Consider the following 27,453-nt stretch of genomic DNA (forward strand, 5'->3'; position numbering starts at 1 on the left):
GCTCCTGTAGTACGCTCGTGGGTGTCAAAACGAGTTGCTTTCGCTAAAGCTGACTCGCAAATGGGCCGGCCCAAACGAAGCGTCAAGCGAACGCGGTAACTGAAAAACAAAAACAACAAAGGGACTCGAACTCCCGACAAACCCTATTTGACGCTCGTTAGCGTCAGAATGTTGTGGTTTCGCTGAGGGAACCTCCGGTTGTGCCGGCCCATGTACGGGATTAGCGTTTGCCATTCGATGCGTTCGCTGCTGCTTCCTTCCCTATTCCTTGCGGGGTTTTTTTTTGTACGGTTTTTTCTTCCAGGATTTTCACTGTTTTGCCCGGTTTTCAGTTGTTTTCTTCCTGTTTTTTATTTTTCCTTTTTTGGTTCCTTTTTTATTTTCTCTTTCTGTTTTTCTTCTCTTTATTGCGCATTATATAAAAAGTTCACCGCGTATTAAAAAAATCTTCATCATATTAAGAAAATGTTCATCGTATATTATGAAATAGTGCACCTTGCATTCTAAAATTGTTTATTGTGTATTAAAAAATGTTCATAGTATATTATGAAATTGTTCAATGTATATTAAAAAATGTTCATTGTGTATTTAAAATTTGTTCATCATATATAAAAAATTTGTTCAACGTATACTACAAAATGTTCAGTTGTGTATTTGAAAATTTTCCAGTGTTTGTTTTAAAAAAAGTTCTCTGTATTTTAAAATTTGTTCAATGCATATTGTAATTTTTTTTTTAAATAATATGATTTGCCGCTGTCTTTTATACTTTAAGATAGGGGCTGCAATTTTACCGTTGTAGTCCCTCCGTCCCAAAATTCTTGTCTTAGATTTGTCTACATACGGGTGTATCAAGTCACGCTTTAGTATTAGATACATCCGTATCTAGACTAATCTAAGACAAGAATTTTGGGACGGAGGGAGTAGGTAGCTAGCTTGGCTGGTTGGCTCGCTTGGATCAAGATTGAGGTCGGGAGTTTGATCCCAACTTGTTCGCTTCGTTTTCGAATTTTTGCTCGACGCGTGCTTATTGGGCCGGTCCGTTTGCGCTTCAATTCAGCGAAGCCGCGTCGATCGGACGCTCACGGGCGGCATATAGGAGGTCTCCGAACTCCCAACCTCGCGACGCATGCTATGGGAGCTATCCAGCTGGGCTACGAGTTCTTCACGTCTAAAAGGCAGCGTTCGCCTTAAAGTACCATAGAAAGTGGTAGATCGTGGGTTTTTCAACATTTCCCAACAATTCTTAGGAAAAAATGTGAACAATATTCATAAATATGTGAACAAAGTTTCGAAAATCGTATTTTTTTAAAATTCTTTTTTTAAACGTGAAATATATTTTCGAAAAATTGAACAAATTTTAAATTCTGAACAATTTTTTTTGTACTGTGAACAATTTTTCGAAAGCGAATTTAGATTACACACTGAACATTTTCTTAGTATACGATGAATATTACTCAAATACACACTGAACATTTCAAGAAAAAACGATGAACATTTTTTGAATGCATACTGAACAAAAGTTCTATGCACGATAAACATTATTCAAATACACACTGAACATTTAAAAAAAATACGATGAACATTTTTTGAATGCATACTGAACAAAACTTCTATGCACGATAAACATTATTCAAATACACACTGAACATTTAGAAAAAATACGATGAACATTTTTTGAATGCATACTGAACAAAACTTCTATGCACGATGAACATTATTCAAATACACACTGAACATTTAAAAAAAATACAATGAACATTTTTTGAATGCATACTGAACAACAGTTCTATGCACAATGAACATTTTTATACACACTGAACATTTTTTTCAATGTATGGTCAACGATTTTCTTCAATTCGGTGAACAAATAATTGGAATTCAAAACCTTTTTTGAACCGTGAACAAAATTTGAAAACATGAACAAAATTTTCAAAAACATATTATGAAAATTCAAACGAATTTTGACAAATCTGAACATGTTTTTGAAAATTTGAATTTATGGAATAGAAAAAAGGAAAAGAAAAAAGAAACAAAAAAGGTAGACAAAATAAAATAAAAGGGAGAAATAAGAAGAAAAACGAAAAAATAAAACGAAAAATAAAAGTAAATAAGAAAACCGGAAAAACCTATAAAAGAAACCATAACTGAAAAAAGCAGGTACAGGGAACCTTCTGGAAGGTCCCAAAACCAGTTCCTCGCTCAAGTGGGCCGGTCCATATCTTGTCGATCGGTCGCTTTGCTTCAGTGAAGCGGCCACACCTTGACGCTCGCGCGCGTCGTATAGGAATCGCCGAGGCACGCGACAGCGAGTCCTGGCTTCAGACTCGCTGAAGGGCGAGCAAGCTGGGCCGGCCCACTACGGCGGGAGGCCACAGCTTCTTTTTCCTTTTTTTTTTACGTTTTCTGCTTTGTGTATTTGCTTTTGTTTTTGTACTTTCGTTTATAAGAATTCGCCGCCTCCAGTTAGTTGTTCAGTCAGCGTCTTCTTCTTGAAGGGAAAAGATTCGTCGACTACGCTCCTCCTTAGGAAAATGGATTGCCCTGTAGCCTTTCTTATGAAATTACTCACCACTTCAGCTCACTATTTTTAGATTCTCGAGTCTTCGACATCTTCAGTCATCCATTTTTATTTATTTTTAGCACATTCTGTCAAGTGGAGATGTCCATTATATAATTTGTGTCAAAAATGTCAAAAGATGTGGTAAAAGCTGGTATTTGCTCTTTATTGAAAAATTGTTCACTACTTGACTACACTCTTCTCAGATTCTCAATAGTCTTTAACGCCTCCAGCCACTTCAAGCAAGCTACGGCCACAAACCAAATACATTTCTGTCAAGCTCCAAATTCTAACAGCTCCGCGCATACAACTATCCACCTATATTTTCAAACGATTTGTCATGTGAGCTTGCCGACAATAAAGTCAGGAGGTTATCCGACCATGTAAGAGTAGACTTATCACGAAAACTAAAGTTAGCTAGCACATGAGCCACTTGATTATATGAACGAAAACAATGCTTAAACATGACCTTCCCATTGCAGTACCTATGTCCACACATTTCGCAAATAGTGCTACAACTTCATCCCACCATCTTGTATGACCAGAACAAAATTAATTACTTGAAATGAATGTGACTCCGCTTCAATCCTACTGAAACCAAGAGAGTTGACAAATGCCAAGCCATCTCTTATAGTCGTCGCTTTCGTGGTAATTGCATAAGTTGCAACTGGAATGAACTTACATTGCACTGCTATAAACGGACCCCTGTCATCTGTGAGGATAGCAGTTGGCGCACCACTTTCTTCATCTGTAAAGAAAGCTGCATTAGCGTTTAATTGTGTAAATCTCGGGTCTGGCTTGCACCATTTCGTTGCAGGCATATCATGCGATCTTGCTGTAGCTGTCTTGAAGTTTCTTCCTATAGAAAGAACCGAGATAGACCCGTAAAAAAAACCGAGATAGGGCATCTCTGCGAAGGTGGCGCAGTTTTGTTATGTGCCACTTGCCTCCGAATCCACCAATTGTTTTGAAGGAATCTTGTTTTTGGAACCGGCGAGACAACTTTTCTTTAGGGCTTACCGGCGAGACAACTGAGCTAGTGAGCGTGCAAACCTTATTGGGCTGCAGGTCGGCGACGGCTCGAGACGCCTGAAGGTGATCATCAAACAACCCGCAATTGTCTAAAAAAAAAAGATCAAACAGGCCGCAAGCCTGGGGCCCTGTCAAACTTGCCCAAATGGGCCCTGGGCTCTGGCCGTGCCAACCGTGGCCACCGTTTGCCACCGCCCCCCTCCCCCACCTCCGGCCGCGGCGACGCGAGGCCGCCTCCCCTTCCGCCGCGGGGCGCAACCATCGGAAGCGTTGAGCCGGCGGCGAGGCGCCGCGGTGGCGCGACGGCTGAGGGTCGGCACGAGGTAGCCACTTGATGCCCTAGGAATTTGATTTGGTTGTTGCTGGCGGTGCCCATCCATTAGCTTTCGGTGCCCATCCATTAGCAAACCCGCCTCATGCCGTAGATGCGATTGTTCATGGCGCTCGAAGAAATCGTTGTTAGTCTGCTACAATGTGTTGTCCGTGACCCGTGGATTGAACTCCTTGTGCTCTGGAATCTGAATCTGGTTCGATCCCCCCACCTCATATTGAAACTAGCTCTCCGATGGCAGCAGTTAGGACTTGGCAAAGCCATATGCGCGTGATTCTGGTCTCACAAATGAATTCAATGTCATAGGAACAACTAGTCAACTTGGTGCTGTAATGTTGGACTTCCATGTTGCGCGCCTTTCTCAGAGAAATCGAAACTATTCTGCTAGCATATCAGCATGTTCCCACTGTGTTTTGCAGGATTGTTCTCGGAAGTGCACTGAGCAGCTCAAATAAATGAAGATGAATTCAGCAACAGCTCTGAACCGACTTTCTCTTTTCTCAAACAGCGCCCGGGGGCGCATGTCAACCCACTTTCCGTAATCGTGGAACAGAGTCTGGAGCTGAAATGTTTCCACATACAAAAAGGCAAAATTGAATATATGGGCTCATAACTACGAGCCTTTTTCCTACTCTGCTTACACACATAACTGTACAATTTGTTAGAAAACAATCCTTTTACTCAGTTTACACCTAGTCTAGCAAAGCGCAAGAATACCATTTTCCGTATATTGGGGAACCGAGTTTGGAGCTGAAATGTTTCCACACACAAAAAGAGGCAAAATTGAATATATGGGCTCACAACTACAAGCCTTTTTTTTGTACAGAGATGTACTGTACACACACGACTGTACAATCTGTTAGAAAACAATCCTTCTACTCAGATTACACCTAGTCTAGCAAAGCACAAGATTACCACCTGTTTCTGTTCTACTTTTAACTACATTTCCACCTGCAGGTTCACATCTGCATTTTCCAGGCAGGATACCACCTCTTGGATGCTTGGCCTCAGGCACGGATTATGGTTGATACACTTGCAAGCAACTTCAAACACCTTCAGCATTTGCTCTTCATGCCCTTGTTCTCTCAGCGCTGGATCCAAGACTTCAGTATGCTTTCCCTGGGACGTCATCTCCCGTACCCACTGGACAAGTTCCTTCGACTTGGACAGGACCTCGACGGGCCTTTTCCCTGTGAGCAGCTCAAGCAACACCACTCCAAAACTGTATATGTCTCCCCTCAGTGTGGCCACCCATGCGTGCCCGTACTCGGGAGGAATATAACCCAGAGTGCCGACCAGCTCAGTTGTGACATGTGTGTCATAGGGACGGATCAATCTGGCAAGCCCGAAATCTGCAACATAAGCTTTGAAATCTCTGTCAAGAAGGATGTTGCTGGACTTGATATCACGATGTACAATGTGTGGCTTGCAGATATTGTGGATGTAAAAAAGGCCCCGGCTTGCTCCTTGTGCAATCTCTAGCCTTGTTGGCCAGTCAAGCAATGTGTTGCCATTGTCCCTGTTGTGAAGCCAATCATCCAGGCTACCATTCTCCATGTAAGAATATATGAGGAGCCTCGAGTTTCCCTGGATGTAGTAGCCCCATAGAGGCACAAGGTTGTCATGTTTCGCCACGGTGAGTGCGTCAACCTCTGCGGTGAATTCTCTTTCCATGAGACACATTTCGCCGTTGAGCTTCTTGATGGCAAGCTTGGGTCCATTCGGCAGCTCTGCCTTGTAAACTAGACCATTACCTCCGCAGCCGATGATGTTCTGCTGGTCAAAGTTATTTGTGGCCTTTAAGATATCATGGAAGGTGATTTTGCCTGATTCTCCCTTGCCTTGAGGTACCATCACCAAAATGCTTCCTTTCGTCACATTGCACAAGTCATCTGATGCAGAAGTAAATGAACTTGCCTCTATGTCGCCATTGCTGCTACCCTTGTTTTGGTGGACAGAGTTTGTTCTTCTGAGGGCCATAAGCAGACGTCCCAGCAAGAACAGAATGGCAAGCCCTCCGAAGAACACACCTAATCCAACGGCAGTAATGTTCTTCTTGTTCCACCGTCTTGGGGACGCTGAAGATGATGTTGAGTTGCAGTCATTATTGATCATAGGGCCACATAGCTTTGGATTCCCACTGTAGCTAGAATTTGAAAAAGAATCAAACTGTCCTCCACTTGGAACTTTCCCTTCTAGCTTGTTGTTGGAAACATCAAATTTGGAAAGGAAGTGCAGACCATTCAGTGCAGATGGTATTGCACCTGTGAGCTGGTTGTTCGACAGATCGAGTGTTTGCAGGTTTGTGAGGTTGCAGATTTCTTGTGGTATTCCACCAGTTAAGCTGTTGGAGCTTAAATTAAGGATGTCAAGCATTTTTAGCTGACCAATCTCAGGGGGAATCACACCAGTGAAATTATTGTTGTCCAGACACAATTTGTTGGGAAAAGCACTGACCATCCGGTATTGACGTAATGGTGTCCAAAATACAGGCAACTCAAGGAACTTTGGGTCCAGCTTAGCAGCATTTTTCTCTGATAGTAACATCGGCATCTTTGTCAATGCAGCTGGTATATCCCCTGTAAGTTTGTTGCTTGATATATCTAGAAAGAACAGGAAGCCCAGCCCATCAATCCAGGATGGTATCGGTCCAGTGAGTTGATTCATTGACAGGTCTAGCATCTCCAATTTTTCAAGCTTTGATATCCAAAGCGGGATTTGCCCAACCAATGGGCAATCATCTATGGTGAGTACCTGAAGCTTCTCAAAACCATCAATTGTTTCATCCTGTGGTATGGTTTCACCCTTGAAGTTGGTTCCAATAAGCAGGGAGGTGAGATTCTTGCAGCTCTTGAGCATCTGAAGTGCATTTGTGATATTTGTAAAAGAGTTGCCGGTGATTGAAAAGAAGGAGAGGGACCTGAGATTTCCAATGCTTGGTGAGAACTGGCCATGGAATTGATTGAAAGCCAGACGTAACGCAACTAGGTTGGTGCATGAGTAGATACTTTCAGGAATTGTACCAGTGAAGTTGTTCAATGAAAAATCAGCTGTCCTCAGATCCAACATGGTGAAGTTGACTTTGCTAAGTTCCCCGGTAAAACTGTTGTTTCTGATGGTAATGTATCTGAGATTTGAGCAGTTACCTAGGGCCGGTGGCAGCTCACCAGACATCTTGTTGTTGTCCAAGTAGAGTTGCTCCAATCTTGTTAACTGGCCGACAGAATCCGGAATCTTGCCACTGAGGCCAGTCGATCCAAGATTAAGGACAGTCAGATTGCTTAGTTTTGCTATGTGGGAGCCATCAATAACTCCTTGCAAGAAATTGTTGGGTAAGGAGAGCTGCTCCAGTGAGGTAGCATTGAAGAGTTCCGGCGGGAGAGCTCCGCTGAGGTTATTGTGTCCAACCTTGAGCACTTTCAGCATGGAGCAACTGCCAAGCCCTGGGGGAATGTTGCCACTGAATTGGTTGAAACAAAGGTCAAGCATGTCAAATAAGGGGGCGTTGGTGCAGAGAGAAGATGGTATTTGTCCTGTGAAGGTGTTGTTGCTCGCATTAAGGGCAACCAGATTCCTCATCGCCCCCCATGTTGTTGATGGAAACTGGCCTCCAAACAAATTGCTTGAGATATTCAGCACCTGCAGAGGAAGGTTGGTATCTGAGGCTTGCAGCTCTTGCAGATGACCATCGAGGTGGTTGAAGCTGACGTCGAGGACAGTAATGCTTCTGGAGAACACCAATTCTGCCGGTAGACTGCCTTCAAGCGAATTATGGGACAGGTTGAGGCGCTTGAGGCCAGCAAGATCGCCGAGGGATGGCGAGACGAGCCCTCTGAGACCTCTGGAAGCCACAAAGACATCTGTGACCGTGCCGTCGCCGCTGCAGAGGACGCCTTCCCATTGGCAGCAGTCCGTGCCGTTCACCCACGACACGTTGAGACTGCCGCTGCCGCCCGGCACGAGCCCGCCCAGGAAGCCGAGGAGGGCGCTCCTCTCCTGCTCCGTGCAGGAGCTGGTTGGCGAGACGAAGCAGAGCAGAAGGGCGACAGCAACAAGGCCGGCGAACGGCGTGGATGATTTGGTGGTGTATCTGCTGCTGCTGCTACGGCATGATGAGCTGAGCGGCTGCATGGTTCCCTCTCATGAAACTCGGCTAACGCAGGGCTGCTTTTGCGCTACTCGGACCCTGATTGCCTAGGGAACCACCATGGGCGATGGGTTCGTGGCGCAGAGCAGCATGGAGGAGGAAGAAGCTGCCTGCCGTTGCCTCGAAGAAAATGGCTAAGGTGAGGCGCTATGGACGCATTCACATCCTAATCGGCTCCTTTTGCACGTTTGCCACTAGCGTGTTTTTCAGCCCATGGAGGAAAAGGAGAATGCTGCTGTGTGGGCCCCGTTCCTCATGTTTGACCTCGTTGCTTGGGCCAGCCGCCAGCCTCCGGTTCTGGTATGCAAAAGTCCAACTTCCCTATGCAATACGACTATACATTTTAGCTGTTGTATATCCTTGTCTAGGATCTCGTCACCTCGCTTTGGAAGTTGGTGTTGAATACTGCGCCATGCCCGTATAATAATTCACCAGCTACGTATATCTATGCATATCTTTCTGGCTCATTGGTACGACCCTGACGCTCAGGAAAACCAAACTGTAAACTATCAACAACTTACTGTCAGTATTTGCATGTCACCGGCGAAAATCGACAGCCATTGACATGATAGCCGTTGATAGATTCTCACCGCTAGCGCGCGGAATAGGAAAATTATTTACTGGAAAAAAAGGAGTTAGGTCGTATTTTTTTCAGCTGTCATTTGAAAAAATTGTGCCCTTACACGTGGAGCTTCTTTGCTGAGAAGGCGGGTTTCTTTCATTATTGAACAGGGAAAGAAAGGCGGGCGTCGTCGTCGACGCATGAAAGGAACCGGTGCTGAAGATTCCAGCGTCTGCAAGGCACTTCTCTTCTTTTTCCGCTAGTGGTAGGTACATGTAGAGAGCACTTGGAGCTTATCTCTGGGATGGAGCGCGCACATAATCTGATCTGATAAAGCAATCAATGATTAACGTCGTCGTCGAACGTCGTTGATGTGTGTGGGTGCGTGGTTTGATTGCTCAACTCAAAGGCGGATAATGGCGAGATTTGGTGTGAGGCGCGGCCCGTAGACCCGCACTAGTTCGCAGATTTTGAGTGCAGTTCTTCTGCTTCATTACCTTTTTTCAAATTATGTATGCAGTTTCTCTTCCTTTTTTTTTTGTTTTTGCATGTACCTTTTCTTTCTACCTGTTGGTCGAAATACGCCGGAAAGGTATTTTTGGGAGTGGGTGGGTACCCCGTTCTTGACCCTGCCCGAGGCGTTTACTTTTTGGAGCTCCGTTGGGGAGGGAGAGGGAGGGGTGATGTGCACGTCTGCAGGAAGCTTTTCTTTCCGGTTTGTTTTCCTCCTTTGGACCTACCGAGGGTATGACCTAGAGGCCACCTCCTCTCTGACCCATGCACGGATCACGACAAGAAAACACACATCAAGCAGCGAGCTAGCGTAGCGTGCGTGGGATTCAATTCGAGATGGCCACTTGAGCAAAAGTCGCCGGAGGCTGTAGCAGCCATGGAGCTGTGAGCTGCATGCATGTGCTGTCGCACATTCCAGTCTACGTTGATGGATCCATCGATCCACGTAGAGATATGGATCAAACTACTAAATGCCATCCACGGAGTATCATCTTCTTATTTTTGCGGGGAGAAGATGCCATCCATCCACTATCTGCAAGTGAGCTAGGTTTATAATCTAACCATTTTACATAATGATGGTGGCGACGTGGCTCTCCATTAGTCAGTTCTACTGGATTCGATCTGAGATATTTTTCTTGTCCGTCGCCATTGATTTATCACGGATGCCGCGTGTGGTGGTCGTCTCTGTCTAAGAGAAAAATGACGGTCATGTCTGAATCAAACTATGCAACTCAGAGTATCTCCAATAGCTGCCCTACAATAGGGCGCCAAAACTTGCATTGGAATAAAATTTGGGGCATACAAATTTGTGCACAATTGCATATGTATTGAACAAAATATAAACTTTGAATATAATTTAACTTTGCAGAATCACCACACACATAAGAATGAACAATATATTAACTACAACTTCGAATCCACGTATCAAATTACAACAGTTTAACATATTGAACGAAACAGGCTTCTAATTTCCCCGAATCAAACCATGCAACTCAGGCCTCCACTTTCTTTTTTGTAGGGAATTCATACTTCCACTCGGTAACCCGAGGGGGAAACTTACTTATCCCACTTGTTGTTGCCATCTGCCAGTATGCAAATATTTCTGAAAAGTTGGAAATATGGACCGGAGATCTATCTATTAGGTAACAAAATTTTAAATTCAAATTCAATTTGTATACTAAGAAACAATACCGAGATATGTCCTTATTTTTCTAGATTTTTTTCTTCATGTGTATATCGAATTGAGGATTAAAATGTGACATGATAGATCCATCTTGTTGGAGTGTTGTCAATTTTTGTTGGAATCGTTATTACGTTTTTGGACGAACAGATTGTGAAATGTTGGGTGAGGCTTACCAGTCATCAATTCCTCTTGGTTTAACTTCCCTTCTAAGTTTTTGATGGCATGTGGCCAGGACAATTCTTTGCTACATATGGATTTTATTTTTACTCCTAGAAATCTATTTTTTGTCGAATAACTAACTCGAAATCCACTTTCTTTTGCTTAGTCATGTAAGCCACATGTATAATGTTTATTATTCACTATAGATCTTATTTAGTGCCAAATGAATCATTGTTTCCTGTTAGTTGCACCTCATGTTGTTTGCATGCTGGTGTAGGTTTGATGTTCTCATGTGTTGTTTCAAAAATATGTACGATAGATCTTAAGCGGTTTTGTTTTGCACAACGATAACCACTTGGTTCGGTGCATGATCCTACAAAGGACAATTTATTTATAGAAAATGATTCTCCCCACTCTAGCGCATTGCCTTTCTAGGCATCTTCATCAGTGCTCCTTCTTATTCTCGGTGGCATATTTCTTACTCTTTGATGTCTATTTTTGTTCTGATAACGATCTCGAATTATCTTTCCCTAGTTTAGTCATATAAGTAGTATGCATTTTTTTAACTATAGATGCACCTGGTTTGATACATGATCCTACAGAGTATATTTTGTTTAGGGAAGATGATTCTCCCCACTCTAGATCATTGCCCTTCCGAGTGTCTTCATGTTCACTCCCTCTCATTCTCGGTAGCATAGGAATTTTGTACTCATTGATGTGTATTTTACTTCTGATAAGCAACTCAGAGTTATTTTCCCATGGTTTAGTCATATACTCCCCCCGTTCCTAAATAATAAGTCTTTTTAGACATTTCAAATGGACTACAACATACGGATGCATGTAGACATATTTTAGAGTGTAGATTCACTCATTTTGCTCCGTATGTAGTCACTTGTTGGAATCTCTAGAAAGACTTATATTTTGGGAACGGAGGAAGTAAGCACCATGTATAATAAATTAATTAAATATAGATCTTGCTCGAATTTCTTTCGATTAGTGTGAAGCACTTGAATATGATACACACTCCTACAAAGTACATTTTGGTTAGGTAGAGAACCTCTTTCTCAAAAAGAAACTATAGATCTTACTCGGATTTACTTTCCATAGTGGTAAGCACTTAGTTTGTTGCATGATCCTACAAAGTACATTTTATTTAAGGAAAATGATTCTTCACTCTAGCGCAATGCCTTTTCGAGTGCCTGCTTCGTGCCCGCTTATATTCTCATTCACATATGTTTTTCTACTCTTTGATATCTATTTTTATTCTGCTAACCAACTTGAATTCTTGTTCCCTATCCCTAGTTAACGTATAAGTGGTATGTATAACTTTTTTAACTATAAATCTTAATCAATTTTTTTATGTTAGTGGTAAGCAGTTGGTTTGATACATGAACCTACACAATGTATTTTATTTAAGGGAAATGATTCTCCTCATTGTAGTGCATTGCCTTTCCGAGTGCCTTCATGGCCGCTTCCTTCTCATTCTCTGTTGCGTATGAATTTGGCACTCATTGATATCTATTTTTTCTTCTGATAAGCAACTAAGACTTTTTTCCCATGGCTTAGTCATATAAGTGTTGGGGAACGCTGTATTTCAAAAAATTTCCTACGATCACGCAAGATCTATCTAGGAGATGCACAACAATGAGCGGGGAGAGTGTCCACATACCCTCGTAGAACGAAAGCGGAAGCGTTAAGTAACGCGGTTGATGTAGTCGAACGTCTTCGTGATCCAACCGATCAAGTACCGAACGCACGACACCTCCGCGATCTGCACACGTTCAACTCGGTGATGTCCCTCGAACTCTTGATCCAGCTGAGGCCGAGGGAGAGTTTCGTCAGCATGACGGCATGATGACGGTGATGATGAAGTTACCGACGCAGGGCTTCGCCTAAGCACTACAACGATATGACCGAGGTGGAAATCTGTGGAGGGGGTCACCGCACATGGCTAAAACAACTGGTGACTTGTGTGTTCTAGGGTGCCCCCTGCCCCCGTATATAAAGGAGCAAGGGGGAGGCCGGCCGGCCCTCATAGGACGCGCCCCAAGTAGGATTCCTACTAGGAATCCTATTCCTAGTAGGTTTCCAACAAGGGAAGAGACGGGGAAGGAAGGAGAGGGAGAGAGGGAGAGGGAAAGAGGGGGGCGTCGCCCCCTCCTAGTCCAATTCGGACTCCTCAAGGGGGGGGGGGCAGCCCTAGGGGCCCCTCCTCTCTCTCTCCCAAGGCCCATGTTGGCCTGTTAGTTCCCCTGGGGGTTCCGATAACCCCCTGGCACTCAGATATTTATCCGGTGACCCCCGGAACTCATCCGGTGTCCGAATAACATCGTCCAATATATCAATCTTTATGTCTCGACCATTTCGAGACTCCTCTTCATGTCCGTGATCACATCCGGGACTCCGAACAACCTTCGGTACATCAAAACACATAAACTCATAATACCGATCGTCATCGAACGTTACGCCTGCGGACCCTACGGGTTCGAGAAGTATGTAGACATGACCGAGACTCATCTCCGGTCAATAACCAATAGCGGAACCTGGATGCTCATATTGGCTCCCACATATTCTACGAAGATCCTTATCGGTCAAACCGCATAACAACATACGTTGTTCCCTTTGTCATCGGTATGTTACTTGCCCGAGATTCGATCGTCGGTATCTCAATACCTAGTTCAATCTCGTTACCGACAAGTCTCTTTACTCGTTCTGTAATGCATCATCCCGCAACTAACTCATTAGTCACATTGCTTGCAAGTCTTATAGTGATGTGCATTACCGAGAGGGCCCAGAGATACCTCTCCGACAATCGGAGTGACAAATCCTAATCTCGATCTATGCCAACTCAACAAACACCATCGGAGACACCTGTAGAGCATATTTATAATCACCCAGTTACGTTGTGACGTTAGATAGCACACTAACTGTTCCTCCGGTATTCGGGAGTTGCATAATCTCAAAGTCATAGGAACATGTATAAGTCATGAAGAAAGCAATAGCAACAAACTAAACGATCATCGTGCTAAGCTAACGGATGGGTCTTGTCAATCACAACATTCTCTAATGATGTGATCCCGTTAATCAAATGACAACTCATCTCTATGGTTAGGAAACTTAACCATCTTTGATTAACGAGCTAGTCAAGTAGAGGCATACTAGTGACACTCTGTTTGTCTATGTATTCACACATGTACTAAGTTTCCGGTTAATACAATTCTAGCATGAATAATAAACATTTATCATGACATAAGGAAATATAAATAACAACTTTATTATTGCCTCTAGGGCATATTTCCTTCAGTCTCCCACTTGCACTAGAGTCAATAATCTAGATTACACAGTAATGATTATAACACCCATGGAGTCTTGGTGCTGATCATGTTTTGCTCATGAGAGAGGCTTAGTCAATGGGTCTGCAACATTCAGATCCGTATGTATCTTGCAAATCTCTATGTCTCCCTCCTTGACTTGATCGCGGATGGAATTGAAGCGTCTCTTGATGTGCTTGGTTCTCTTGTGAAATCTGGATTCCTTTGCCAAGGCAATTGCACCAGTATTGTCACAAAAGATTTTCATTGGACTCGATGCACTAGGTATGACACCTAGATCGGATATGAACTCCTTCATTTGCTGCTTCTGAAGCAGCTATGTACTCCGCTTCACACGTAGATCCCGCCACGACGCTTTGCTTAGAACTGCACCAACTGACAGCTCCACCGTTCAATATAAATATGTATCCTCTATCCGGTTTGTGACTTAGAGTCATCTAGATCAGTGTCAAAGCTTGCATCGACGTAACCATTTACGACGAGCTCTTTGTCACCTCCATAAACAAGAAACATATCCTTAGTCCTTTTTCAGGTATTTCAGGATGTTCTTGACCGCTGCCCAGTGATCCACTCCTGGATTACTTTGGTACCTCCCTGCTAAACTAATAGCAAGGCACACATCAGGTCTGGTACACAACAGTGCATACATGATAGAACCTATGGCTGAAGCATAGGGAATGACTTTCATTTTCTCTCTATCTTCTGCAGTGGCGGGCATTGAGTCTGACTCAACTTCACACCTTGTAACACAGGCAAGAACCCTTTCTTTGCTTGATCCATTTTGAACTTCTTCAAAACTTTATCAAGGTATGTGCTTTGTGAAAGTCCAATTAAGCGTCTTGATCTATCTCTATAGATCTTGATGCCCAATATATAAGCAGCTTCACCGAGGTCTTTCATTGAAAAACTCTTGTTCAAGTATCTTTTTATGCTATCCAGAAATTCTATATTATTTCCAATCAACAATATGTCATCCACATATAATATTAGAAATGCTACAAAGCTCCCACTCACTTTATTGTAAATATAGGCTTCTCTAGAAGTCTGTATAAAACCATATGCTTTGATCACACTATCAAAACGTTTATTCCAACTCCGAGATGCTTGCACCAGTCCATAAATGGATCGCTGGAGCTTGCACACTTTGTTAGCATCCTTTGGATCGATAAGACCTTCTAGTTGCATCATATACAACTCTTCTTCCAGAAATCCAATCGGAATACAGTTTTTACATCCATTTGCCAAATTTCATAATCATAAAATGCGGCAATTGCTAACATGATTCGGACGGACTTAAGCATCGCTACGGGTGAGAAGGTCTCATCGTAGTCAACTCCTTGAACTTGTCGAAAACCTTTCGCAACAAGTCGAGCTTTGAAGATAGTAACATTACCGTCAGCGTCAATCTTCTTCTTGAAGATCCATTTATTCTCTATGGCTTGCCGATCATCGGGCAAGTCAACCAAAGTCCACACTTTGTTCTCATACATGGATCCCATCTCAGATTTCATGGCCTCAAGCCATTTCGCGGAAACTGGGCTCATCATTGCTTCCTCATAGTTCGTAGGTTCGTCATGGCCAAGTAACATGACCTCCAGAACAGGATTACCGTACCACTCTGGTGCGGATCTTACTCTCGTTGACCTACGAGGTTCGGTAGTAACTTGATCTGAAGTTACATGTTCATCATCATTAGCTTCCTCACTAATTGGTGTAGGAGTCACAGGAACTGATTTCTGTGATGAACTACTTTCCAATAAGGGAGCAGGTACAGTTATCTCATCAAGTTCTACTTTCCTCCCACTCACTTCTTTCGAGAGAAACTCCTTCTCTAGAAAGGATCCATTCTTAGCAACGAATATCTTGCCTTCGGATCTGTGATAGAAGGTGTACCCAACAGTCTCTTTTGAGTATCCTATGAACACACATTTCTCCGATTTGGGTTCGAGCTTATCAAGTTGAAGCTTTTTCACATAAGCATCGCAGCCCCAAACTTTAAAAAATGACAACTTGGGTTTCTTGCCAAACCACAGTTCATAAGGTGTCGTCTCAACGGATTTAGATGGTTCCCTATTTAACGTGAATGCAGCCGTCTCTAAAGCATAACCCCAAAACGGTAGCGGTAAATCAGTAAGAGACATCATAGATCGCACCATATCTAATAAAGTGCGGTTACGACGTTCGGACACACCATTACGCTGTGGTGTTCCGGGTGGCGTGAGTTGCGAAACTATTCTGCATTGTTTCAAATGAAGACCAAACTCGTAACTCAAATATTCTCCTCCACGATCAGATCGCAGAAACTTTATTTTCTTGCTACGATGATTTTCCACTTCACTCTGAAATTCTTTAAACTTTTTAAATGTTTTAGACTTATGTTTCATCAAGTAGATATACCCATATCTGCTCAAATCATCTGCGAAGGTCAGAAAATAACGATACCCGCCACGAGCCTCAACATTCATTGGACCGCATACATCAGTATGTATTATTTCCAATAAATCTGTTGCTCGCTCCATTGTTCCGGAGAACGGAGTTTTAGTCATCTTGCCCATGAGGCATGGTTCGCAAGTACCAAGTGATTCATAATCAAGTGATTCCAAAAGTCCATCAGTATGGAGTTTCTTCATGAGCTTTACACCAATATGACCCAAACGGCAGTGCCACAAATAAGTTGCACTATCATTATCAACTCTGCATCTTTTGGCTTCAATATTATGAATATGTGTATCACTACAATCGAGATTCAACAAAAATAGACCATGCTTTAAGGGTGCATGGCCATAAAAGATATTACTCATATAAATAGAACAACCATTATTCTTAGATTTAAATGAATAACCGTCTCGCATCAAACAAGATCCAGATATAATGTTCATGCTTAACGCTGGCACCAAATAACAATTATTCAGGTCTAAAACTAATCCCGAAGGTAGACGTAGAGGTAGCGTGCCGACGGCGATCACATCGACTTTGGAACCATTTCCCACGCGCATCGTCACCTCTTCCTTAGCCAATCTTCGCTTAATCCGTAGTCCCTGTTTCGAGTTGCAAATATTAGCAACAGAACCAGTATCAAATACCCAGGTACTACTGCGAGTATTGATACGTCTCCAACGTATCTATAATTTTTGATTGTTCCATGTATATTATATTCTGTTTTGGACATTATTGGGTTTTATTATACACTTTTATATTATTTTTGGGACTAAACCTATTAACCGGAGGCCCAGCCCAGAATTGATGTTTTTTTTGCCTATTTCAGAGTTTCACAGAAAAAGAATATCAAACGGAGTCCAAACGGAATAAAACCTTCGGGAACGTGATTTTCGGAACGAACGTGATCCAGAGGACTTGGACCCTACGTCAAGACATCAACCAGGAGGGCACGAGGTAGGGGGCGCGCCCTCCACCCTCATGGGCCCCATGTTGCTCCACCGACGTACTTCTTCCTCCTATATATACCTACGTACCCCCAAACTACCAGATACAGAGCCAAAAACCTAATTCCACCGCCGTAACCTTCTGTACCTGTGAGATCCCATCTTGGGGCCTTTTCTGGGGCTCCGCCGGAGGGGGCATCGATCACGGATGGCTTCTACATCAACACCATAGCCTCTCCGATGATGTGTGAGTAGTTTACCTCAGACCTTCGGGTCCATAGTTATTAGCTAGATGGCTTCTTCTCTCTTTTTGGATCTCAATACAATGTTCTCCCCCTCTCTTGTGGAGATCTATTCGATGTAATCTTCTTTTGCGGTGTGTTTGTTGAGACCGATGAATTATGGGTTTATGATCAAGTTTATCTATGAGCAATATTTGGATCTTCTCTGAAGTCTTTTATGTATGATTGGTTATCTTCGCAAGTCTCTTCAAATTATCAGTTTGGTTTGGCCTACTAGATTGATCTTTCTTGCAATGGGAGAAGTGCTTAGCTTTGGTTTCAATCGTGTGGTGTCCTTTCCCAGTGACAGTAGGGGCAGCAAGGCACGTATTGTATTGTTGCCATCGAGGATAACAAGATGGGGTTTATATCATATTGCATGAGTTTATCCCTCTACATCATGTCATCTTGCTTAAAGCGTTACTCTGTTCTTATGAACTTAATACTCTAGATGCATGCTGGATAGCGGTCAATGTGTGGAGTAATAGTAGTAGATGCAGGCAGGAGTCGGTCTACTTGTCTCGGACGTGATGCCTATATACATGATCATACCTAGATATTCTCATAACTATGCTCAATTCTGTCAATTGCTCAACAGTAATTTGTTCACCCACCGTAGTACTTATGCTCTCGAGAGAAGACACTAGTGAAACCTATGGCCCCCGGGTCTATTTTCCATCATATTAATCTTCCAACACTTAGTTATTTTTATTTCCTTTTATTTTACTTTGCATCTTTATCATAAAAATACCAAAAATATTATCTTATCATATCTATCAGATCTCACTCTCGTAAGTGACCGTGAAGGGATTGACAACCCCTTTATTGCATTGGTTGCGAGGATTTATTTGTTTGTGTAGGTGCGAGGGACTCGTGCGTGGCCTCCTACTGGATTGATACCTTGGTTCTCAAAAACCGAGGGAAATACTTACGCTACTTTACTGCATCACCCTTTCCTCTTCAAGGGAAAACCAACGCAGTGCTCAAGAGGTAGCAAGAAGGATTTCTGGCACCATTTCCGGGGAGGCCTACACCAAGTCAAGTCAAGATTTGACTCCCGACAACGAGCCATTTCTGGCGCCGTTGCCGGGGAGTCTACACAAAAGTCAACATACCAAGTACCCATCACAAACCCTTATCTCCCGCATTACATTATTTGCCATTTGCCTCTCGTTTTCCTCTCCCCCACTTCACCCATGCCGTTTTATTCGCCCTCTCTTTTCCGTTCGCCTCTTTTTCGCTTGCTTCTTGTTTGCTCGTGTGTTGGATTGCTTGCTTGTCATTATGGCTAGCTCGGTCTTCATCCCTTCATCTCCCGACTTTGAAGTCCTCCACTTCAAGCAAAGACAAGGGGAAAATTTAAAAGATGCTTGGTTTAGGATGCTCAAATCTTATCGTAGTTGCAATATAGAAGGAGATTTTAAAATTTTGCTTCGCAATTTTTATGTTGGGCTAACCTTGCCCCATAGACAACTCCTCGATTTTCCGCCAAAGGTAGTGTTATTGATATTGATCCTGGTTTCTCTTATGAAATTTTAGAGGGGATAGTGGGAGTACCCCCCCTACAAAAAGGATCATCCCTTACCCAAAAAGAGACTCAAATTCTAGAGAAATTATGTGAATTACAAAAAATGTTGAACCTCTTAAAAGTATTGGTGGGAATATCAACTGCATGAATAATCTGATTACACTTTGCAATAATCGGCTGGATGCTTTAGATCAAAGGATTGCCGAGCATAACTCCATTAAGAATTTGCCTACCAAAGATGGCGATACCTAGATCTATCCTTGCTTTTATGCCTAGCTAGGGGCGTTAAACGATAGCGCTTGTTGGGAGGCAACCCAATTTTATTTTTAGTTTTTTGATTTTTGCTTATGTTTAGGAATAAATATTTGATCTAGCCTCTGGTTAGATTTGTTTTTATGTTTTAATTAGTGTTTGTGCCAAGTTAAACCTATAGGATCTTCTTAGATGATAGTTATTTGATCTTGCTGAAAATTCCAGAAACTTTCTGTTCACGAAAATAATTGTTAAAAATCACCAGAACGTGATAAAATATTGATTCCAATTGCTGCTGATCAATAAACAAATTATCTAGATCTTCCTATTTTTTCTGAATTTTTGGAGTTCCAGAAGTTTGCGTTAGTTACAGATTACTACAGACTGTTCTGTTTTTGACAGATTCTGTTTTTCTTGTGTTGTTTGCTTATTTTGATGAATCTATGGCTAGTAAAGGAGTTTATAAACCATAGAGAAGTTGGAATACAGTAGGTTTAACACTAATATAAATAAAGAATGAGTGCATTACATTACCTTGAAGTGGTGTTTTGTTTTCTTTCGCTAACGGAGCTCACGAGATTTTCTGTCCAGTTTTGTGTTGTGAAGTTTTCAAGTTTTGGGTGAAAGATTTGATGGATTATGGAACAAGGAGTGGCAAGAGCCTAAGCTTGGGGATGCCCATGGCACCCCAAGATAATCTAAGGACACCTAAAAGCCAAAGCTTGGGGATGCCCCGGAATGCATCCCCTCTTTCGTCTATTTCCATCGGTAACTTTACTTGGAGCTATATTTTTATTCACCACATGATATGTGTTTTGCTTGGAGCGTCTTGTATTATTTGAGTCTTTGTTCTTAGTTTACCACAATCATCCTTGCTGTACACACCTTTTAAGAGAGACACACATGATTCGGAAATTGTTAGAATACTCTATGTGCTTCACTTATGTCTTCTGAGTTATATAGTTTTGCTCTAGTACTTCACTTATATCTTTTAGAGCACGGCGGTAGATTTGTTTTATAGAAACTATTGTTATCTCATGCTTCACTTATATCTTTTTGAGAGTCCTATAAAATAGCATGGCAATTTGCTTTAACTAAATATCATGAGAAATTTGATACTAGATAATTGTTTTGAGATATAAAGGTGGTAATATCATTGTTGTGCTAGTTGAGTAATTGTGTAATTGAAAAATACTTGTGTTGGAGTTTGTGATTCCCGTAGCATGCACGTATGGTGAAACGTTATGTAACGAAGTCGGAGCATGAGGTATTTGTTGATTGTCATCCTTTGTATGGCGGTTGGGATCGCGCGATGGTTAACTCCTACCAACCCTTCCCCTAGGAGCATGCGTAGTAGTACTTTGCTTCGAGGGCTAATAAATTTTTGCAATAAGTATATGAGTTCTTTATGACTAACGTGAGTACATGGATTATACGCACACTTACCTTTCCGCAATTTTCTAGCCTCTTCGGTACTGTGCATTTCCCTTTCTCACCTTGAGAGTCGGTGCAAACTTCGCCAATGCATCCAAACCCCGTGATATGATACGCTCTATCACACATAAACCTCCTTATATCTTCCTCAAAACAGCCACCATACCTACCTATTATGGCATTTCCATAGCCATTCCGAGATATATTGCCATGCAACTTTCCATCGTTTCGTTTATCATGACACGTTCCATCATTGTCATATTGCTTTGCATGATCATGTAGTTGACATTGTATTCGTGGCAAAGCCACCATTCATAATTCTTTCATACATGTCGCTCTTGATTCATTGCATATCCCGGTACACCACCGGAGGCATCCACATAGAGTCATATTTTGTTCTAAGTATTGAGTTGTAATTCATGAGTTGTAAGTAAATAAAAGTGTGATGATCATCATTATTAGAGCATTGTCCCAAGTGAGGAAAGGATGATGGAGACTATGATTCCCCCATAAGTCAGGATGAGACTCCGGACTAAAAAAAAGAGGCCATAAAAAAAGGTCCAAATAAAAAAATGAGAGAAAAAGAGAGAAGGGACAATGTTATTATCCTTTTACCACACTTGTGCTTCAAAGTAGCACCGTGATCTTCATAATAGAGAGTCTCTTATTTTGTCACTTTCATATACTAGTGGGAAATTTCATTATAGAACTTGGCTTGTATATTCCAATGATGGGCTTCCTCAAAATGCCCGAGGTCTTCGTGAGCAAGCAAGTTGGATGCACACCCACTTAGTTTCTTTTTGAGCTTTCATACACTTATAGCTCTAGTGCATCCGTTGCATGGCAATCCCTACTCCTTGCATTAACATCAATTGATGGGCATCTCCATAGCCCGTTGATTAGCCTCGTTGATGTGAGACTTTCTCCTTTTTTGACTTCCCACATAACCCCTACCACTATACCTTATTCCACCATAGTGCTATATCCATGGCTTGCGCTCATGTATTGTGTAAGAATTGAAAAGGCTGAAGCGCGTTAAAAAGTATGAACCAATTGCTTGGCTAAAACCGGGGTTGTACATGATATGAATATTTTGTGTGGGGAAGATGGAGCATAGCCAGACTATATGATTTTGTAGGGATAACTTGCTTTGGCTATGTTATTTTGATAAGACATGATTGCTTGGTTAGCATGCTTGAAGTATTATTGTTTTTATGTCAACATTAAACTCTTATCCTGAATCATATTAAAACTGAACATCCGTGCCACAATAAGAAGAATTACATTGAAATTATGCTAAGTAGCATTCCACATCAAAAATTCTGTTTTTATCATTTACCTACTCGAGGACGAGCAGGAATTAAGCTTGGGGATGCTTGATACGTCTCCAACGTATCCATAATTTTTGATTGTTCCATGCTATATTATATTCTGTTTTGGACATTATTGGGTTTTATTATACACTTTTATATTCTTTTTGGGACTAACCTATTAACCAGAGGCCCAGCCCAGAATTGCTGTTTTTTTGCCTATTTCAGAGTTTCGCAGAAAAAGAATATCAAACGGAGTCCAAACGGAATGAAACCTTCGGGAACATGATTTTCGGAACGAACGTGATCCAGAGGACTTGGACCCTACGTCAAGACATCAACCAGGAGGGCACGAGGTAGGGGGGCGCGCCTACCCCCCTGGGCGCGCCCTCCACCCTCGTGGGCCCCATGTTGCTCCACCGACGTACTTCTTCCTCCTATATATACCTACGTACCCCCAAACTACGAGATATGGAGCCAAAAACCTAATTCCACCGCCGCAACATTCTGTACTCGTGAGATCCCATCTTGGGGCCTTTTCCGGAGCTCTGTTGGAGGGGGCATCGATCACGGAGGGCTTCTACATCAACACCATAGCCTCTCCGATGATGTGTGAGTAGTTTACCTCAGACCTTCGGGTCAATAGTTATTAGCTAGATGGCTTCTTCTCTCTTTTTGGATCTCAATACAATGTTCTCCCCCTCTCTTGTGGAGATCTATTCGATGTAATCTTCTTTTGCGGTGTGTTTGTTGAGACCGATGAATTGTGGGTTTATGATCAAGTTTATCTATGAACAATATTTGAATCTTCTCTGAATTCTTTTATGTATGATTGGTTATCTTTGCAAGTCTCTTTGAATTATCATTTTGGTTTGGCCTACTAGATTGATCTTTCTTGCAATGGGAGAAGTGCTTAGCTTTGGATTCAATCGTACGGTGTCCTTTCCCTGTGACAGTAGGGGAAGCAAGGCACGTATTGTATTGTTGCCATCGAGGATAACAAGATGGGGTTTATATCATATTGCATGAGTTTATCCCTCTACATCATGTCATCTTGCTTAAAGTGTTACTCTGTTCTTATGAACTTAATACTCTAGATGCATGCTGGATAGCGGTCGATGTGTGGAGTAATAGTAGTAGATGGAGGCAGGAGTCGGTCTACTTGTCTCGGACGTGATGCCTATATACATGATCATACCTAGATATTCCCATAACTATGCTCAATTCTGTCAATTGTTCAACAGTAATTTGTTCACCCACCGTAATACTTATGCTCTCGAGAGAAGACACTAGTGAAACCTATGGCCCCGGGTCTATTTTCCATCATATTAATCTTCCAACACTTAGTTATTTTTATTGCCTTTTATTTTACTTTGCATCTTTATCATAAAAATACCAAAAATATTATCTTATCATATGTATCAGATATCACTCTCGTAAGTGACCGTGAAGGGATTGACAACCCCTTTATTGCGTTGGTTGCGAGGATTTATTTGTTTGTGTAGGTGCAAGGGACTCGTGCGTGGCCTCCTACTGGATTGATACCTTGGTTCTCAAAAACTGAGGGAAATACTTACGCTACTTTACTGCAGCACCCTTTCCTCTTCAAGGGAAAACCAACGCAGTGCTCAAGAGTTAGCAAGTATTAGTAAGGTACACATCAATAACATGTATATCACATATACCTTTTTTCACTTTGCCATCCTTCTTATCCGCCAAATACTTGGGGCAGTTCCGCTTCCAGTGACCAGTCCCTTTGTAGTAGAAGCACTCAGTCTCAGGCTTAGGTCCAGACTTGGGCTTCTTCACTTGAGCAACAACTTGCTTGCCGTTCTTCTTGAAGTTCCCCTTCTTCCCTTTACCCTTCTTCTTGAAACTGGTGGTCTTGTTGACCATCAACACTTGATGCTCCTTCTTGATTTCTACCTCCACAACCTTTAGCATTGCGAAGAGCTCGGGAATTGTCTTATCCATCCCTTGCATATTATAGTTCATCACGAAGCTTTTGTAGCTTGGTGGCAGTGATTGAAGAACTCTGTCAATGACACTATCAACCAGAAGATTAACTCCTAGCTGAGTCAAGTGATTATGATACCCAGACATTTTGAGTATATGTTCATTAACAGAACTATTCTCCTCCATTTTGCAACTGTAGAACTTATTGGAGACTTCATATCTCTCAATCCGGGCATTTGCTTGAAATATTAACTTCAACTCCTGGAACATCTCATATGCTCCATGACGTTCAAAACGTCGTTGAAGTCCCGGTTCTAAGCGTAAAGCATGGCACACTGAACTATCGAGTAGTCATCAGCTTTGCTCTGCCAGGCGTTCACAACGTCCGGCGTTGCTCCTGCAGCGGGTCTTGCACCTAGCGGTGCTTCCATGACGTAATTCTTCTGTGCAGCAATGAGAATAATCCTCAAGTTACGGACCCAGTCCGTGTAGTTGCTACCGTCATCTTTCAACTTAGCTTTCTCTAGAAACGCATTAAAATTCAAAGGAACAGTAGCACGGGCCATTGATCTAGAACAACATAGACATGCAAAATACTATTAGGTACTAAGTTCATGATAAATTAAAGTTCAATTAATCATATTACTTAAGAACTCCCACTTAGATAGAAATTCCTCTAATCATCTAAGTGATCACGTGATCCATATCAACTAAACCATGTCCGATCATCACGTGAGATGGAGTAGTTTTAAATGGTGAACATCACTATGTTGATCATATCTACTATATGATTCACGCTCGACCTTTCGGTCTCAGTGTTCCGAAGCCATATCTGCATATGCTAGGCTGGTCAAGTTTAACCCGAGTATTCTGCGTGTGCAAAACTGGCTTGCACACGTTGTATGTGAACGTAGAGCTTATCACACCCAATCATCACATGGTGTCTCGGCACGATGAACTGTCGCAACGGTGCATACTCAGGGAGAACACTTATACCTTGAAATTTAGTGAGAGATCATCTTATAATGCTACCGCCGAACTAAGCAAAATAAGATGCATAAAGGATAAACATCACATGCAATCAATATAAGTGATATGATATGGCCATCCACTAGTAGAAAAAGGGTCAAATGTGAAGCACATTAGTGCCGGTTTGATTTTGAGCCGGCACTAATGTGTGCATTAGTGCCGGTTCCAACGGCTAGCCGGACACTCTCATTAGTACCGGTTCGTGGCGAACCTTTAGCACCGGTTCGTGCCACGAACCGGTACTAAAGTGAGTGGTGGCAGGATGTTGTCAGTCTGGGGCCCCTCCAGCACCTTTAGTACCGGTTCGTGGCACGAACCGGTGCTAAAGTTCATCCTACATAAACCCTTCGTCCACCCGAGCTCGCTCTGTTCTTCCCCTTTCCCCTCTCCTCTCTGTTCTTCCCCTCTTCCTCTCGAGCTCATCACACATTTTGCCCAAAATTTGTCAAGATTTGAAGGCCCCCATCCATTCGAATGATCACAAAGGTTAGCAACTTTGTCCTGTCATCTCTCATTGCTAGATTAGCTCTTGCAATGCTTTGTATAGTGATTAATTTGTGAGTTTAGTAATTTGGGAGGAATTATATGTGCTAGTATTTAATTTATATGCAATTTGAGGTCAAAAATAACACTTAGTTTGCATATGTAGGTGTGGTTTACTTAGTGCCTTCTAAATCTCCGTCGTAACCACCGTCGATCGCCCGCATCGTCCCGTTGCCGACACCACCTTGTGGTGAGCCTCTTGTTCATGAATGTTTTACATTACCAAATTGATGTTTGTGTGATTTGGATATATAGTTACTCGTATAATTATCTTACCCATACGTTGTTTGTTATACACAGTGCCATGGTTTTGATATCCGTCCCCGTCGGCCCTCGTCCTTGTTATGATTCAGATGTGGTATATTCTCTTTTAAAACTAGTTGTTGCATTTCGTGTTTATGACAAATTATGCCCATCAAGTTGACAGAGATATTTTTATCTAGGAGGTATGTGAACCAGAAATTCCAACCGACCCTATTGTCGAGAGGTTAAATTTAGTTGAATGAGAAAATGAGTATTTGAAAGAAAAATTGAAAAGAATTGAAGGGGAGAAGATGGAATTGGAGTTGCATGTTGCCGATGTCGTCGATGATCACAAGATCAAGATGGAGAAAATGCGCTTGAAGATTAGAAAGATTAGAAAATATGCCATTGATAGTGAGGCCTGGTATCATTATGCTGTTGGATCAATTGTTACCTTAGTTGCGATCTTGATCACATTTGTTGTTGCATTTAAATGCTTTAGCTAGAGAGTTATTTGTTTGTTGCATTTAAGTGTTGTATGAACTATATCTATGTATGAACTTTATGTATGAACTTGTATTAATTTGGTCTTTTCGGTGTTGTGTAATGAAGATGAGCCGACAATGGATGTATGATGACCGATGCTCTCCCGAGTTCATTAATGGCGTGCATACTTTCCTGCTTGCGGCTGAGGCAAACAAGCGGGCGGATGGTTTTATGCCTTGTCCATGTGCTTTCTGTAAGAATGATCACAATCACTCTACGTCAAGAACCATTCACGTCCACCTGTTTAAGTCCGGTTTCATGCCCCACTATAATGTTTGGACCAAGCACGGAGAAAGAGGGGTTATGATGGAAGACAATGAAGAAGAAGAGGACGACGGCAGCTATCCTGGCCATGGGTTCCCTGAATACGATGATACAACAATGGGGGAAGAAGCTGAGCCGGCAATGCGGGAAGAAGCTGAAGAAGAGGCATGAGATGAGCCCGCTAATGATCTAGGTCGGGCCATTGCCGATGCAAAGAGAAACTGCGCAAGTGATTTGGAGAAGAATAAGTTGCAGCGCATGTTAGAGGATAACAAGAAATTGTTGTACCCGAATTGCGAAGCTGACAAGAAAAAGTTGGGCACCACACTGGAATTGCTGCAATGGAAGGCTGAGAATGGTGTATCTGACAAGGGATTTGGAAAGTTGCTGGTAATGATAAACAATATGCTTCCAAAGGACAACGAATTTCTCAAGGGTACGTATGAAGCAAAGAAGGCTGTCTACCCTCTAGGGTTAGAGGTGCAGAAGATACATGCATGCCCTAATGACTGCATCCTCTACTGCGGTGAGTACGAGGATTTGAACGCTTTCCCGTTATGCGGTGCATTGCGCTATAAGATCAGCCGCGATGACCCTGGTGATGTCGAGGGCGAGCGCCCCAGGAAGAAGATTCCTGCCAAGGTGATGTGGTATGCTCCTATAATACCACGGTTGAAACGTTTGTTCCAAAACAAAGAGCATGCCTAGGTGATGCGATGGCACAGAGAAGACCGTAAGAATGATGGAGAGTTGAGAGTACCCACTGACGGGTCGCAGTGGAGAAAAATCGAGAGAAAGTACGGGAAGGATTTTGCATATGACGCAAGGAACGTATGGTTTGGTCTAAGCGCAGATGGCATTAATCCTT

At 42.4% G+C, this 27,453-nt stretch overlaps 1 protein-coding gene across 1 annotated transcript; it reads right to left on the minus strand.

Moving 5' to 3' along the window:
• Positions 1-4,618: 4,618 nt before the first annotated feature.
• On the minus strand, positions 4,619-8,310 carry LOC109747631 (tyrosine-sulfated glycopeptide receptor 1). Its single transcript, XM_020306655.4, has one exon. The coding sequence runs from the start codon at positions 8,049-8,051 to the stop codon at positions 4,860-4,862; it is 3,192 nt and encodes a 1,063-aa protein (XP_020162244.1). The 5' UTR covers positions 8,052-8,310; the 3' UTR covers positions 4,619-4,859.
• Positions 8,311-27,453: the final 19,143 nt, after the last annotated feature.

The sequence above is a fragment of the Aegilops tauschii genome, chromosome 7 (genome assembly GCF_002575655.3).
Source record: "Aegilops tauschii subsp. strangulata cultivar AL8/78 chromosome 7, Aet v6.0, whole genome shotgun sequence".
NCBI classification, from domain to species: Eukaryota; Viridiplantae; Streptophyta; class Magnoliopsida; order Poales; family Poaceae; genus Aegilops; species Aegilops tauschii.

What these genes read in the sequence shown, in the direction of transcription:
- LOC109747631 (XM_020306655.4), bottom strand. Translation starts at nt 8,051, where the DNA reads ATGCAGCCGCTCAGCTCATCATGCCGTAGCAGCAGCAGCAGATACACC.